We start from the raw sequence: 15,831 nt of genomic DNA, 5'->3' as shown, positions 1-15,831 counted from the left end.
ATATTACACATGGTACGCATTTGGTCTGACTACCTCTTCTGTCACACAGAAATAAAAAGGAAGATAAAGCCATTGTCTAGCTTTACTGGGTATTGGCCTGGACAAAGATTCAATAGGAATTAACAAGGTCAAAGAACCAGTCCTCTAAAAACGAAAATATTACAGATTATATGTAAGTACTTCACCGTGGGTGCACACGATCACTAATGCAGATAAAAGCTTAAGCTATAATAACATGCCAGAAATGTAGCATTTTCTTTTACGAAAGGTTGCAATTTTTCATGGAATTACACACTAGTGTATCATTGAAGGTTCCATGTGCACCGCCGTATGAACACATCTGCGGATGTCTCTAAATTGTTTTTTTTTGTACTTTTAGCATGTGTAAATGTTGAGTTCTGCTCAACCCGGGGCTAGAGGGCGTGGAAGGTAGCATTTCCACTACCGTCCATGAACTGGCTCAATCAAACAGAGCCTGCAACATTTTCGTTTTTGTCGTGTTGAGCAACCTGTGGAGTTTCCACTTTTTCTATTTTGTTCTATTTTGTACTTAAGTAATGCTCAAACAATTCCATAATAACCATTTGACAGAAATATAGCTTAAATTCAAAACCTAAATAAACATACATAACTAAAACCAGACGCGTAAATAATTATTGAAATGTAATACAATCTGTTGCAATAAATGTTGCACAAATTCATAATTCCTGCAGTCATACGCATATGTTAAAATACACGTTATGGGTCAAATTTACATTTTAATTATGTAAAATACTCAATAACATACTTATGTCGCACGTATCTCCAGTAAATCCCGGTTTGCAATAGCACAATATGCCGACCAAATTGAGACACTTAACTGTATTTTCTTGAACACATGGATCTGGAGTACATTTATCTTCCCCTGAAAATTTAAATAATGACGTATACTATATAACATGCTACTTGGATTATATATATTGAGAAATACTGATGGTGAAATATTATGCATTTGTTCCATTTTTCTTTTCCTACAGTGAAACATATTTCTATCTTGATTTTCACTGCAGTGAGACATATTGCCTATATTTTCACTGTTTTATTCGGAACTATATTAGTACTCTTATAAAGTGCGTATGGATGTTGCATTTTCAAGTAAGAATAAAATAATACATTGGTCGCACCGGGAGAAAGTGTCTCTATCGGTTTGAGAAGTCGACATTATTACATAATCATTTTAAAATTCTGTTAATTTCAGTTGAATCTGAAACATCAATATTTTTCAATATTGACGTTCAAATTTCATATCGGGTGTTTGACATCATTTGTGACGCCTGTTTCATGTATGTCGTCGCTGGTAATAGTACTTTAACGACGACAATTTCAATTTCACTCAGGCTTAACAACAGACTTGTAACATTTTTACAATAATTTTAAGTGCGTATGTAACAAAAAAGATTAGTAGATTTGCATTAAGAAATATGCACTCGCTCCTAAAGTCGCGCAATATCTCCGCTGCAGAACTCGTGAATATTTATTGATACAAATCTAATAACCTGTAATTATCAACATCTGCATTTAAGTTTAATATCTTTGCCGGTGCTTTATTTTTAACGTTTTGTAATTCATTTCGAATGTTAGTCCAACTATCGGCTGTACGAAAATATTCTGTTGTTGTTCTCGTTAGTTTTAGCGTTGATCGTCCAGTTTCCGCTTTAGGCAAATGAAATAACAATATAACATGGAAACAAAGAAAATGTCAAAATAATAATCGAATTCTTAAGCAAGCGCATCTTATATCCTTAGGACGACGAGCAAATTTTTATACAATCTTGCCAGGTAATGTATGTTTTTGACAATACAGAAAAGGACACCGGCGACTTTCAGCTTTTACCGGAAGTAAAGAAAATGAAAAGTGAAAAGGCTTAACTTGAAACCGAAAGTCGCATTTACATTGGTTTATTGTCAGGGGTCAAGCGCAGGAGTTACCCCGCCTAAATATGTGCTTGTGGACTTCATCGGACTTTTGCATATAGAGAGTCAATTTTCAGCTTTTTCTAACGATTTGAAAATACCTCGGCTTTAGCACGACTTGTCCGCTTTTCATCTAAGAAAAAATAATTGAACTCGAATAAACACAAATCCCACAGGGGTCCGTAACGGAGCAACAGTATAAAGAGACTTTTGGAACTTCGTCAAATCGTTCAAAATGCCCTTTTTAGATGTGTCAGTATGTGCCTCGGATGTTAGATATTTCCGTATGTTGAGAGCTACATATATAGAACTTTCAGAAATAAATTCAAAAAGAATTTCTTGTGATAAATGTTGATTCTACGGAAACGTGAAAATGAAATGCCATCAGACGCTTATACGTTTTATTACGTAACCGGAAAGGATATGAAATGAAAGAAATAACTTTTTTAACTATGTTAAATAGTAACTTTAGAAAAATACATTTTAGGAAAGACTCTTAAACAAGTTTTAAAGTTAATCTGTTTGTAATCTTTAAGAAAGGGCCGTTCAATGAGAAAGCCTGTATCAGTGACATGATGCATTTATTGCATAATAAATAGTTTAAAAAAAAAAGCTTTAAAACCATTATTTTTCTTATGTTTAAACAGAAACTAGAAACATGTATATGTTGTATTTCAGTTATCTAAAGCAAATCAAATACCACTGCAAATAAAAAGTTATTTGTGTATTCATGGCAACCAAAATTCCAAAGCACCTACACATCATGAGAATATAGAGGGGTATAAATGGCCCATGAAACCAACTTTGCACGGTTAAGTTATTTTTCAGTGAAATCATTTTAACGCGTTTCGTAATATTCATATTATGATGCTTTAAGTTAGTGATACACATAGTCTGTCGCATAAATGCCATGAAATAAACACGCAATGCGCGATGACGTCATACTGCTTTCACGACGTCTTTTACGTCACGTCTCTACTTGCCTTCGGTGACTTACACAAAAGCAATGTAAGTCTTGAAATAGTGAGAAAAATTCTTCGAATTTTCAGAGTTGAAAAGTAATAGAATGTTCTTCATAAATATGTTGTTTCTGTATTTTTATTGTTTGTTATGATTTGACACATTTGTATATAGATAAAAGTATTGTCAAAGATTTAATTATAGCAATTAATCATCGATATTTTTGTATATAACTGTATATCAGATGGAAATCACTTTTTGAATATTTTATATATTAAAGCATGTAAAAGTAAAATAAATGGTAATCTAGAAATATCTTAAATTCATAATTATAATTTTACACAATTATTTCCTTTTAAAGAGATCGAAAAGAGGATTCACCGATCTGGAAAAAGTTATATCGACCAAGGGCGTAGCTTTGTTTTTGCGTCAAAATGTAATGACTTCATTGTTGGAGGTAAATGAGCGTTTTGGCTCTGCCTTCAAGTAAAACGATTTTTTATCGTTAATCATGCGACTATGTTTAAACCAGTGAAAATAAAAATCTGAGACAAAATTCGAACATTGTAGTATTAAAGTCGAGTCCGTTTGGACTGTTTTAAATGTTGCTCACTTAAAATAACCTTTGGGCAGAAGCAAAACCTATCTACATTTCTTCCACAATTAAATATGTAATCTAAAGAGTAAAGTCAAAATAGAGAATTTTTACCGTATGTAACTCAGTATTTTTTTAAGTTGTTTAACTCTGTCCCCTTCTGTTTCAGAGGAAAATTAACTTTAAACAGGAAGAAATGGTTAACAAGTGAAACAATTAATTTTCGTACAATAAATCCAGTCTTGAAAAAGGTGAAAAACTTACTAGAAAAAAGAAAAAAGAGGTGGGGGGAATAAATTTAGTCCCACCGGGGCTTGAACCTGAAAAAATTCAGTCAAAGTAGGTTTATGGTAGGAATTGAGTAATCTTCAAAACGTGGGGTACTCTATTACGGGTCTAATACCTTTAAGGCTGAGTTTTAAATCAAAACAATATTTCAATATTTGGACGGTACCGTGCCATCATCCGGTCTTAAATTTATACGGCTGATTAGCTGGAAACAGCTAAGTTTAGGTAGCGCGGCGTAAAAAATAACTGTGAATGAGAAAAAGTTCTATGTGACAGGTCACAAGCATGCAAACAAACTAATACAATCTCTGGCATATTTTTATCATGAAACGGTAAAAACTCGAAATGTATTCACTTGTAGTTTATAATTGCTCGATATTATTTAGTGCTATTTAAAAAATAATAGTGTTCTTTTATTCTGTCTGCTGCTTACAGGTGATGCTATTTAAACTTGTTGTGAGGCCCATTTGCTGTTTAATTATTTATGTCAAAAGCTATAAACCAATGAGCAATTAAATATTATTTAAATAAAGATAGTCCCCTATATCTCCAGGCGGAAACACTTCTTTTCTAGAATATATATTTGTACACCGAATAATATTATTCTATAAAACATAGAGTCCACTGAAATCAATTATGATATAAGGAAATAGATTACTGAAGCCACGGAAATAAAGATACTGCAGTCCACCCTGTTTTATTTAAAGATCGCGGAACGAACTCTTGTTTCTTTATACACAGATCACAGACCGAACACTCGAGTACTAATCCCCAATGATAACGTGATTCCCGCCGAAACGCGAGGACGAGTCTAATTCATGATAACTGATGAAATAGCAATTCATAATGCTTGCACATTACTTGACAAGCAAATATTAGTATTTCTTCCATTTTAAATATCCACTTAGTATGTGGCAACATAGATCAGTTGGGTAAAATGCAGACAAGAATTGGATATAAGCGAATCGTTGTGTGGGATCGAATCCTCATGTAGGTTTTTTTTCCAGATGTATTTGTTTGTTTTTCCTATTAGTTTTCATTTTTGCTTTTTCCTATTCGTTTTCATTTTTGCTTCCGTATTTTTGTTTCTTTCTTTGATGGTTTGTTTTTGTATATATGACTTTATATAACACATTTAGTATCTTCAGAGTTTGCATGGCTAAAGTACATGCATTTAATCAACATCATCTTTTATATATACTAAACTATTCTGATCTGCAATGTCGCCTTTAGATACCTCTCTGTCGTGTTGTCACAGAGCTCATGAAGGAATTGAATAAAAATTGACTGTCGATGTTAAGTTTCGAACCTACACGGCAAAAGATCTGTTGAACATGGACAGTATGCTTTACCCCTGAGCTAATTTGTCATTGGTACAAAATATAGAAATATTTAGATTGTAACATGTTAGAAAAATGTTGAATTCCCTATGTTCCATTTTAATTTATTTATAGTCATGTTTGTAAATATCAAGTTATCGTTGGGGCATAGTAGCAGTCGTAATTGTTTTATAAATAGAACGCGGAACGAGCACTTGATTAGCAGTCCTAACTGTTTTAAACTAAGATCGCGGAACGAACACTTCTTCAGCAGTCCTTCCTGTTTTATACACAGATCGCGGAACGAACATTTGTTTAGCAGTCTTTTTGTTTTATACAGATCATGGCACGAGCACTTGTTCAGCAGTTCTTTCTGTTTTATACACAGATCGCGGAACGATCACTTGTTCAAGTTGCAAGTACAGATACATAAAGCATTTTCAGTCTTACATCAGGATCTGAGACTCAATACTTTTCATGTTGACGTTCTTCTGTAATGTTCATTGTATGAAATATAATCTCATACTCGCAGTAAAATAAGACATGCTATCACTGAATGTTATTTACGTAATATTTAGGTTGAATACAGACAAAATGAACAGTTTTATACAAGACAAATGTTCAAACACGTTTTATTCGTGAAAAGAACATTTGCAGAATCCATTGGACTATATTTTTGCTCCCGCCCTACATGTTCCTACACCAACATACCCATCTTGATTCGTCAGATGTTGTTACATAAAAAAACTTGCTTACGCTACAGCTCAGACATGGTTCATGTATCAAATCATTCGTAAATCTAAATATTACCATAGTAAATTTGAAATTGATGGCAGTTATAAAAGATGTGAATATAATTTCTTGTATATTGATGTCATGAACTTACTAATTTGACATGTTTTGCCCGAAAATCCAGACAGACAGCGACAAGTGAATCCTCCTGTATCTGTTTCCATTACACAGGTAGCTGAATTCAAGCATGGCGCAGATACACACGGATCTATCAGGTATAAAGTATTAAATATATGTACAATTAATGTACTACATGTACCCTCTCTACTCAAGTACAACCTTTAAAGAAAAGAAACAATATGCAAGTAGTTCTGGCTTTAATAACTCTTCTAACGCTATTTATATTTCCTGATTGACACGTCAATCAAAACTAGATGCCCACGGACAACATGTCGAGCCCGCCAGCTGTCAAAAGGACTAGGAGTTGCACATGACATCCTGTCTCATTGAGGCAAACATTTATGCCAAATAAATAATGATTGCAAAAGTTACAATATAAGTTATTTATAGTAATAATAAAGGGAAGTAAATCTTTAAAAAAGTCCATACAAAACTTCTTGCCGGTAGAGATAGGTCAAAATACACCTCAAAATTGGATGCAAGATGCATATTGTACTACAGAAAAGTGGTTTGATTTTTCCCTACAACCAGTAATAAAAAAGTAACAATATAAGCTATTTATAGTAACAACAAAGGGAAGTAATTCTAGATTCTTGCACATGACACTCCGTCTCATGATGGTGAAAAATTGTGCCAAGTTACATCAAAATCCCTCCATGCATGGAAAAGAAATGCTCTGGACTAAGTCATTCTTGTATCTGACATTTGACCTCTAAGTGTGACCTTGACCTTAGAGATAGGAACCTGCGGTTTGCGCATGACACTCCGTCTCACTGAGATTAACATTCATGCCAAATCTAAACGAGATTGCTTTATGCATGTCAAAGTTATGGTCCGGACAAACAAATCCGGACACATGCACGCACGAAACGCACATACACCGAACAGCCATTTGGACAACTATGTCTTCGCTTCCGCGAGCGGGCTCGACAAAAATTGCATAACCCTGTTTGGTTACCTAAATCAATAGCACTTTTGAAAATCAAAGCATTTTGTACATGTATGAATTTAATTGAATTATAACTATAGCCATTTTCAAAGCAGATCATAAAAATATACAGTCAATATAAGAAACGTTTACACGTAGGTATTTATGTCATACACACATTTTTTCACTTACTTGGAGGTTCAATTTTACTCTGTATGCAAACATTCTCACTTTCAACTCTGTAAAATAGTTTAATGTTCCCGATATACAAGCAAAATATATTGAATATTCAAATAAATTTTCCAAATGCGATCATTGCCTTTTAAACCCATTAACAGTAATAAGTAATGTATTTTGCGCTTGCCAATTACTTATTTTTATGGATTCTAAAACGTTTCATTAGCAATGGCGACGAATATATACTAACAGTCAATAAAATATCTCCAAAGATACCTCATGTCCAGATTTATATAAAATCTCTTCCTCATAGGGTTTTCCATAGGCCGAATGGGGTCCTTTCAAACAAGAAAAGGCCGCTAAAAAGAAGCCAAACGAATATGTGGGGAGATACATTGATTTAGGTTTGTCCGTCATTCCGCCTGTCCGTCTGTCATAAAAGTTTTGTGGACTTCCCTACTAAAACAATGGTGGGCTTTCAAGTTTTAGATATAAATTCTTCAAAAATGTGCAAATAAAATGCTAATTACGTGACAGTCACGTAATTAGCATTTTATTTGCACATTTTTGAAGAATTTATATATAAAACTTGAAAGCCCACCAATTATTTCAGTAGAGAAGTCCACAAAACTCACTGTTTTAAACGACACTGGCAAAACATATGTGTTGTTATATTTGTTTTGGTACTTGGAGATCATAGTTAACATTCAATTTTGCTGTGATAAAATTCCGCTTTAATTTAACATTCCGCTAAAACAGGCACTATGGGGTGTGGATATTGCAGAATTCGTTTCCTCCTATAAACGAACTATCAAAACTAAAAGGTAAGGGTAGATTTGACGGAGACACAGAGCCCCTCTCCTAACACGTCTGCTATTACTTTATTGGTTGTGTTCTAAGCTGTCAAAGGATTTCGTCACAGGTTTTATTAGAAGATCAATACATCTGCGTATGTCTCTAAATTACATTCTGGTACTTATAACATGTGTAAATGTTGAGTTCTGCTCAACCCAGAGCTAAAGGGCGTGAACGGCAGCTTGCACTCCCACTAACGTCCATGAACAGGCTCAGTCAAACCGAGCCTGCAACATTTTCGTTTGTGTCGTGCTGGACGGCCTGTGGTTTTTCTTCTTTTTTTTTATTAAATCTACATTATTTCTTCTACCTTCTGCAGAGCGAAATATGTCATTTCTTGAAAGTAAAGGATGTACTTTAATATCACTAAACTTGGTTGCCCTTTTTTCACTTTTGTGATATTTTTAAAATAAGGACTGATTTCGGATAATGCCACATACAGTTCATTGGCCATTGTCGATCATATGTATTTTTTATATCACATAAATATGTCAGCCAGTTTATTTCTTTTATATGCTTTGTAGCTTCCAAACTGTGTCCAATAACACATAGTATTAAGTGTAAGAAGAAAATATATACACATTATGCTTATCTAACATACCCATTTTTATTCTTTGCCACAAAGCAGATCTGTTCCTTCCCATGCAGTGAGTGTTCAAATGAAAGATCCGTTTGGTACACTGTTTCACCTTTATGTATCACGATCTGTATTGGACCCAACTGATATCGATCAATGTAACTTTCAGTCACGTGTACATCTACCACCTTGCTATAAATCAGTTCAATAATTATATTATCAATTCATTAAAGACCAAGTGGTAGAGCTTTTTTACTTTGTGATTAACATTTGCTATGCTATAAGTGTACGTCTTAAACACATTGGCGTCTGTTTGTAGCGCCGGTGGCATTTGCTTGTTTCTTGTTAATATATATATTCATCAAAACAAGCTTATTTGCCTGAAGCAAGGTTTTACGATATTTATTTTTTTCATAAACGTACATTTATGATGAAAAATAACTCATCAAATATCATGTCAAGCCTTTTGCATTTGACTTACATCGTTGATTTGACATATAATGCTACCACACATGTCGAATGTATTTTGCAGTTAACAAACTGGTCCGGTGATGGAATGTCAACAAAGTATGGTTTCCCCTAAAATAAAAAGAAACAATATGATATAAGATCAAATCATGCTTACTTTTAACAGTTCTTAGACTCCTACTAGTTGAAGCCAGTTAGATTTCATCGTCTGTGGGATTGTCATATAACTTGATACAAATGGTCCAATGTCGTACAATAATCAAAGACACGTAGCCTTAAGGTAAGGGTCACGCTTGAAGATCAAATGTTAACAGGGTCTATTTCATGACTGGTCAATAACTTCACAATCCATCAAGAGATTTTGATTTTATTTATCACATGTGCTCCCCACAATAAAACGACGTGTCTCCCGTGCACAAGGCCCAGACTCGTTCTCAGAGGTCAAGGTCACCCTAAATTTCAAAGATTTTAAATTGTTTTTTTTTCTGTTCGAACTTTAACTGTTTATCCATGGGTGGATTATTCTTATGTTTATTCTAATAATCCGGCCTACACATTCACTCGATCAAGGCAATGTGTTGCATACAAGACCTAGACTCTTGACATAAACAAAATAAAATGCTTTTTTACATTAACAAAACCATGAATGAAAAACATAGATAAAAACTAAGCAAGAAAATATCACATATCGAAAAGAATGTTGGAGAATTTCCAAGACGATTGACCAGAATTGTTTCCTTTTGTTATCTAATGATTGCAGAAGATTATTTCATTTATCAATATTACTTCCCAATTTTCAAATTTCAAGATATTTGTATTTTCCACTTCTAGATTAGTTTAGATGTTTTATTTCTGAATTTATTTTTTTTACAATTAAGTAATATCAATTAAAGAAAATAAAAGGGACAAATCCATATTTTAAGACGATGCTGGTTTGATTCCATTCTATTCAGGTATATCAATTATTATTTCTAAACGCTTACTCAAAATCTGGTACGTGGTTATTATTGTATTACATGTTACCATCTCGAAAGTCGTAAGTTTTGATATAACGTACAAAAATAAACTAGTACAAGATGTAATTTGCTATTATACTAACCTTGTAGTAGTGGAAAGTAACCAAGCAAGTATCTCGGGCTCGAGAGGATCTTATCATAATGATAAAATTGTCTATACCCTTTAGCGCCGGATTAAAGATTTAGAACGTATACATGTATTTCGGCGAAAATAACACTTCTCATGAAATAGCTCTCACTGTTAACAGATCTCCCAAAAATTCAGTTTAACTTGAATAAGCTTGAAACCTTTAAAATCCACAGACAAATTGAGCTCGAACCCACCTCATCTTCCTTATCCCTGCTTACTGTAAGTTCAATTATGTTATTATTTTTCCATAATTATAACAAGTCATATGATCTTTTAAAAAAATTAAAATTGTAATCTAAAGGATCTGTTTTGGACTAAATTTGTTAAAGATTTGGAATACTGTTTATTAATGAATTTATTTTATCATTTTATTTCAATACAGGCATTGTGTATTTTTGTCACTTGTCCTTTTCAGTTCTGCCAATTTTGTAAACCTTTTGTGCTTATGTATGCATGTATATTTACACGGGCACTTTGTGCCTTTAGTTACCAGTACGTGCGCAGTGGACTAACCTGGTGGAGCTTTTAATGACACTTCCATGTAACTGGAATAGATTAAATGGTTTAGTATGCACTTTACCAGCAGAGAGATTTTTTGCCACTGACAGTTCAAATTTATAGAAATTTATAGAGACATTTCGTCTAAAGAAATTGTTGACGTCTAACAGTTGCTGTCAAGAATATGCTGTAAAAATATCAACATCGAGAATCTGACATTGAAGATGAAAGAAAAACCTTGTCCGCATTGTGTATGTAATTATGATTCACACAGTATGGTGAAACTGAATGTTTGCCTACAATTATAACATATTACCTCTGTAGTAATCAGTAGGTGGTTTGTCCTATTTTTTGAAAATGCTCAAACTATTCTGACCAATGAGTCTGTTTTCATATATAGTTCTTAAACAGTAAAACTGGTAAATATGATACTAAATCTATTACAAATCACATATTGTCTTGTTATATTACAAGAGTCCATGCTATCACAAGATCAGCATACAAAGTGCTCTAGTTTTTGAAATACATTACGAGTTCTCTTTTAAATAAGGCCCTAGATAATCATTATATCAATGTATTGATGAAATTGCTTTTTGAGATCTGGATTTCATCAATGACAGCCCTAAATTTATTTCTTGTACAGTTTAAACAAATGCAATATACTTTAGAACTGTATAAAGACTCTGTTTAAATTGAAGTTTCAATTAATAAAGTCAGTGAGTTAAATGACATGAACCCTCACAAATATATCACTGTATTTAGGCAATTATGCTAATAAGTACAAGTAATCATAAAGAAATTAACAATTCATTCACAGTATTTAAATCAGATGCAAATTTTATTCTAATCTGGCAGGCTTTGAAACTTAAATTTAAGATTTAAAATTTTCTTTAACATTATCACTGTGTTACAAAGAAAACATATTTTATTTAAGAAAGAGCAAGAGTTGTCTAATGACAGCATACAGGCCTTATTGGCAATCTTATAACACCTTTCGATCACACAAAAGCATTACCACTATTTTCAGTCTAACAAGAGATGTACACAAGACAGCCTGCTCCACAATTAAAAAATTTCTAAATCTAACAAGCGTCTTTTATTATGGAAACTTGCACGTAAAACTTCAACCAAATTTTCCAAGTAAAAGAATGGCCACATTTTTTCAATATATTTCAACCAAGACTTCTCTAACTTAGAAATGTAAGTTGTTCAATTTGATATATGTAGTTGTTACTAAATTATAGCTTGACAGTAAGTTGCATGCAAAATTTAGCTGAAAAAGAGCACCGCCTTGCGGGTGCAGACGCTCATCTGACTTTTTTGTCCTACCTGTGTGTTTTTATATTTTCTAAGTCCAAAAGGGGACATAATTCTTGCAAAAAGCAGAATAGAGTTATGTTTCTTGCTGTACTGAGTCAGCTTTTGATGGTGAACAAGCGTTGCAAGTTAAAGCAATAGCTTTGATAGTTAGGAGAAAAGCTGACCTAAACACAAAACTTAACCAAGAAATATGATTTTCTAAGTCCAAAAGGGGCCATAATTCTTGCAAAAAGCAGGAATGGATGGAGTTATGTTTCTTGCTGTACAGTGTCAGCTATTGATGGTGAACAAGTGTTGCAAGTTTTAAAGCAATAGCTTTGATGGTTTCGGAGAAAAACTTACCTAAACCAAGAAATCTGATATTTTCTAAGTCCAACAAGAGCTGTCTCCTTAGGATGACACTTGCCAACGATGGCACTTTGAATGAATAGTTATGGCCGATGTTAGAGTTTAGGACCTTTGACCTACGGACCTGGGTCTTGCGCGCAACACGTCGTCTTACTGTGCCACACATTCATGCGTAGTTATTTTAAAATCCATGCCTGAATGACAAAGATATGGACCGGACATGCCCATCATTGCACTATCATGAAATATGACATTTAACGTCTAAGTGTGACCTTGACATTTGAGCTACGGACCTGGGTCTTGCGTGCGACACGTTGTCTTACTGTGGTACACATTCATGCCCAAAAATTTTAAAATCCATGCATGAATGACAAAGATATGGACCAGACATGCCCATCAATGCACTATCATGAAATATGACCTTTAACGTCTAAGTGTGACCTTGACCTTTGAGCTACAGACCTGGGTCTTGCCCGTGACACGTCGTCTTACTGTGCCACATATTTATGCGTAGTTATTTGAAAATCCATCCATGGATGACAAAGATATGGACCGGACATGCCCATCAATGCACTATCATGAAAAATGACCTTAAACGTCTAAGTGTGACCTTGACCTTTGAGCTACGGACCTGGGTCTTGCGCGTGACACGTCGTCTTACTGTGGTACACATTCATGCCAAGTTATTTGAAAATCCATCCATGGATGACAAAGATATGGACCGGACACGAATATTGAGGACAGACCGATAGACGGTTCAAAAACCATATGCCTCCCTTCGGGGCATAAAAAAGGGGCCATAATTCTTGCAAAAAGCAGGATAGAGTTATGTTTCTTGCTGTACAGAGTCAGCTTTTGATGGTGAACAAGTGTTGCAAGTTTTAAAGCAATAGCTTTGATAGTTTAGTGGAAAAACTGACCTAAACATAAAACTTAACCATGCAACGCCGACGCCGATCAAGTGATGACAATAACTCACATTTTTTTTAAAACAAGAGGACCATGATGGTCCTGAATTGCTCACCTATCCCCACATGACCCAGTGTTGAACTGAGTATGACGTCGTTATTTCTATTATTTGACATAGTGACCTAGTTTTTGTGCACATGTGACCATAAAGATAAAAAATTCTGACCAATTTTCATGAAGATCCATTGAAAAATATGGCCTCTAGAGAGGTCACAAGCTTTTTCTATTATTTGACCTAATGACCTAGTTTTTGAAGGCACGTGACCCACTTTTAAACTTGACCTAGATATCATCAAGGTGAACATTCTCACCAATTTTCATGAAGATCTCGTGAAAAATATGGCCTCTAGAGAGGTCACAAGGTTTTTCTATTTTTCGACCTACTGACCTAGTTATTGACCGCAATTGACCCAGTTATGAACCTGACCTAGATATCATCAAGCTGAACATTCTCACCAGTTTTCATGAAGATCCATTGAGAAATATGGCCTCTAGAGAGGTCACAAGGTTTTTCTATTTTTAGACCTACTGACCTAGTTTTTGACCCCATGTGACCCAGTTTCGAACCTGACCTAGATATCATCAAGGTGAACATTCTGACCAATATTCATGAAGATCTCATGAAAAATATGGCCTCTAGAGAGGTCACAAGGTTTTTCTATTTTTAGACCTACTGACCTAGTTTTTGACTGCACGTGACCCAGTTTCGAACTTGACCTAGATATTATCAAGGTGAACATTCTGACCAATTTTCATGAAGATCCATTGAGAAATATGGCCTCTAGAGAGGTCACAAGGTTTTTCTATTTTTAGACCTACTGACCTAGTTTTTGATCCGACATGACCCAGTATCGAACTCGACCTAGATATCATCAAGGTGAACATTCTGACCAATATTCATGAAGATCTCATGAAAAATATGGCCTCTAGAGAGGTCACAAGGTTCTTCTATTTTTAGATCTACTGACCTAGTTTTTAACCCCACGTGACCCAGTTTCGAACTTGACCTAGATATCATCAAGGTGAACATTCTGACCAATTTTCATGAAGATCCATTGAGAAATATGGCCTCTAGAGAGGTCAAAAGGTTTTTTTATTTTTAGACCTATTGACCTAGTTTTTGACCCCATGTGACCCAGTTTCGAACTTGACCTAGATATCATCAAGGTGAACATTCTGACCAATATTCATGAAGATCTCATGAAAAATATGGCCTCTAGAGAGGTCACAAGGTTTTTCTATTTTTAGACCTACTGACCTAGTTTTTGACCCCATGTGACCCAGTTTCGAAGTTGACCTAGATATCATCAAGGTGAACATTCTGACCAATTTTCATGAAGATCTTGTGAAATATATGGCCTCTAGAGAGGTCACAAGGTTTTTCTATTTTTAGACCTACTGACCTAGTTTTTGATGGCACGTGACCCAGTTTCGAACTTGACCTAGATATCATCAAGGTGAACGTTCTGACCAACTTTCATAAAGATCCCATGAAAAATGTGACCTCTAGAGTGGTCACAAGCAAAAGTTTACGGACGCACGCACGGACGGACGGACGGACGACGGACGCTGCGCGATCACAAAAGCTCACCTTGTCACTTTGTGACAGGTGAGCTAAAAATCAGATGAGTTAACAAGAGCTGTCAGTGGACAGTGCGCTAGACTATTCTCAGTGCTTGACAGTATAATATACGCAATGAGTAAAACTTTAACATTACAATAAGCATATTCTAAGTCGAAAAGGGGCCATAATTCAGTCAAAATGCTTGATAGAGTTGCCTCCTCCTTTTTACAGACTGGGGTCATGATGGTAAACAACAGGGTTAGATGCTTACCTTTTTTCTAACAATCCTGGCGGGATTCCTCCTTACAAATTCAGCTGTCCCTCCCTGATTTCAGGAATCCCTCCCATTTTCAGTGATTTTATCGATTGTTAACACTATTTAAAATGATTCAATACACAGCCAGTGACAAATGAACCGACGGTTTCGTACTGCCTACAAACTTCACAATACATTTCCTGTTTATCTGCGTCGTGTGAGAGCCATTTGTAGTCCTTCAGCCATGAACTTTGAAAATCACGCTTACGTTGGTTTTTTTTCGTAATCACGTTGCCAAACGCTGATCTTTTGTTTCTGGCTTTTTAATGGCTGGTTCCGTAACGCCATCGATAAATTTCCACATGACTTTTTGACAGGTAAACAAATAATCGCAAAAATATAGGACAACCGAAAGCGAGGCTACATGGTAAAACCCCGTACCCGGACCGTACCATACATGTTAGACTGGTACCCGCTGTCTCTTCTGTGGTTTCACACTATATATTTTATAGGACGCGGAACCAGTCTACGTACATGTATGTATTCGAGAGTAAACATCCGGACTGTGGTTAGAACAGATGTCCACTTCGAAAATCGTTTCAAAGCAAGGTTTTTCTGTCATTTTGGTATTTTTGGTAAGTTTTTTAGCTATATTGAACTGAAAACTTCCTGTCCCAACGGGACAGCCAGCTTCCAAG

General features: G+C 34.9%; 1 protein-coding gene across 1 annotated transcript; it reads right to left on the bottom strand.

The window, feature by feature from the left end:
- Positions 1–1,527: 1,527 nt before the first annotated feature.
- LOC128556099 (uncharacterized) lies at positions 1,528–15,481 on the bottom strand. Its single transcript, XM_053540003.1, has 8 exons — positions 15,402–15,481; positions 10,692–10,723; positions 10,373–10,395; positions 9,046–9,143; positions 8,589–8,756; positions 7,148–7,194; positions 6,002–6,115; positions 1,528–1,535 (listed from the first exon to the last, which is right to left on the bottom strand). The coding sequence occupies exons 1-8, from the start codon at positions 15,479–15,481 to the stop codon at positions 1,528–1,530; spliced, it is 570 nt and encodes a 189-aa protein (XP_053395978.1).
- Between the last annotated feature and the right edge of the window lie 350 nt (positions 15,482–15,831).

This window comes from Mercenaria mercenaria, chromosome 4 (genome assembly GCF_021730395.1).
Source record: "Mercenaria mercenaria strain notata chromosome 4, MADL_Memer_1, whole genome shotgun sequence".
NCBI lineage: Eukaryota > Metazoa > Mollusca > Bivalvia > Venerida > Veneridae > Mercenaria > Mercenaria mercenaria.
This window is presented reverse-complemented; position numbering and strand designations above follow the sequence as displayed.

What these genes read in the sequence shown, in the direction of transcription:
- LOC128556099 (XM_053540003.1), bottom strand. Translation starts at nt 15,481, where the DNA reads ATGGCGTTACGGAACCAGCCATTAAAAAGCCAGAAACAAAAGATCAGC. An exon ending in GCAGGGATAAGGAAGATGAG is followed by an intron (nt 9,144 to 10,372) that starts GTGGGTTCGAGC and finishes TTTTTATTTTAG; the next exon opens with GGGAAACCATACTTTGTTGA. An exon ending in GTGGCAAAGAATAAAAATGG is followed by an intron (nt 7,195 to 8,588) that starts GTATGTTAGATA and finishes ACTATTTTACAG; the next exon opens with AGTTGAAAGTGAGAATGTTT.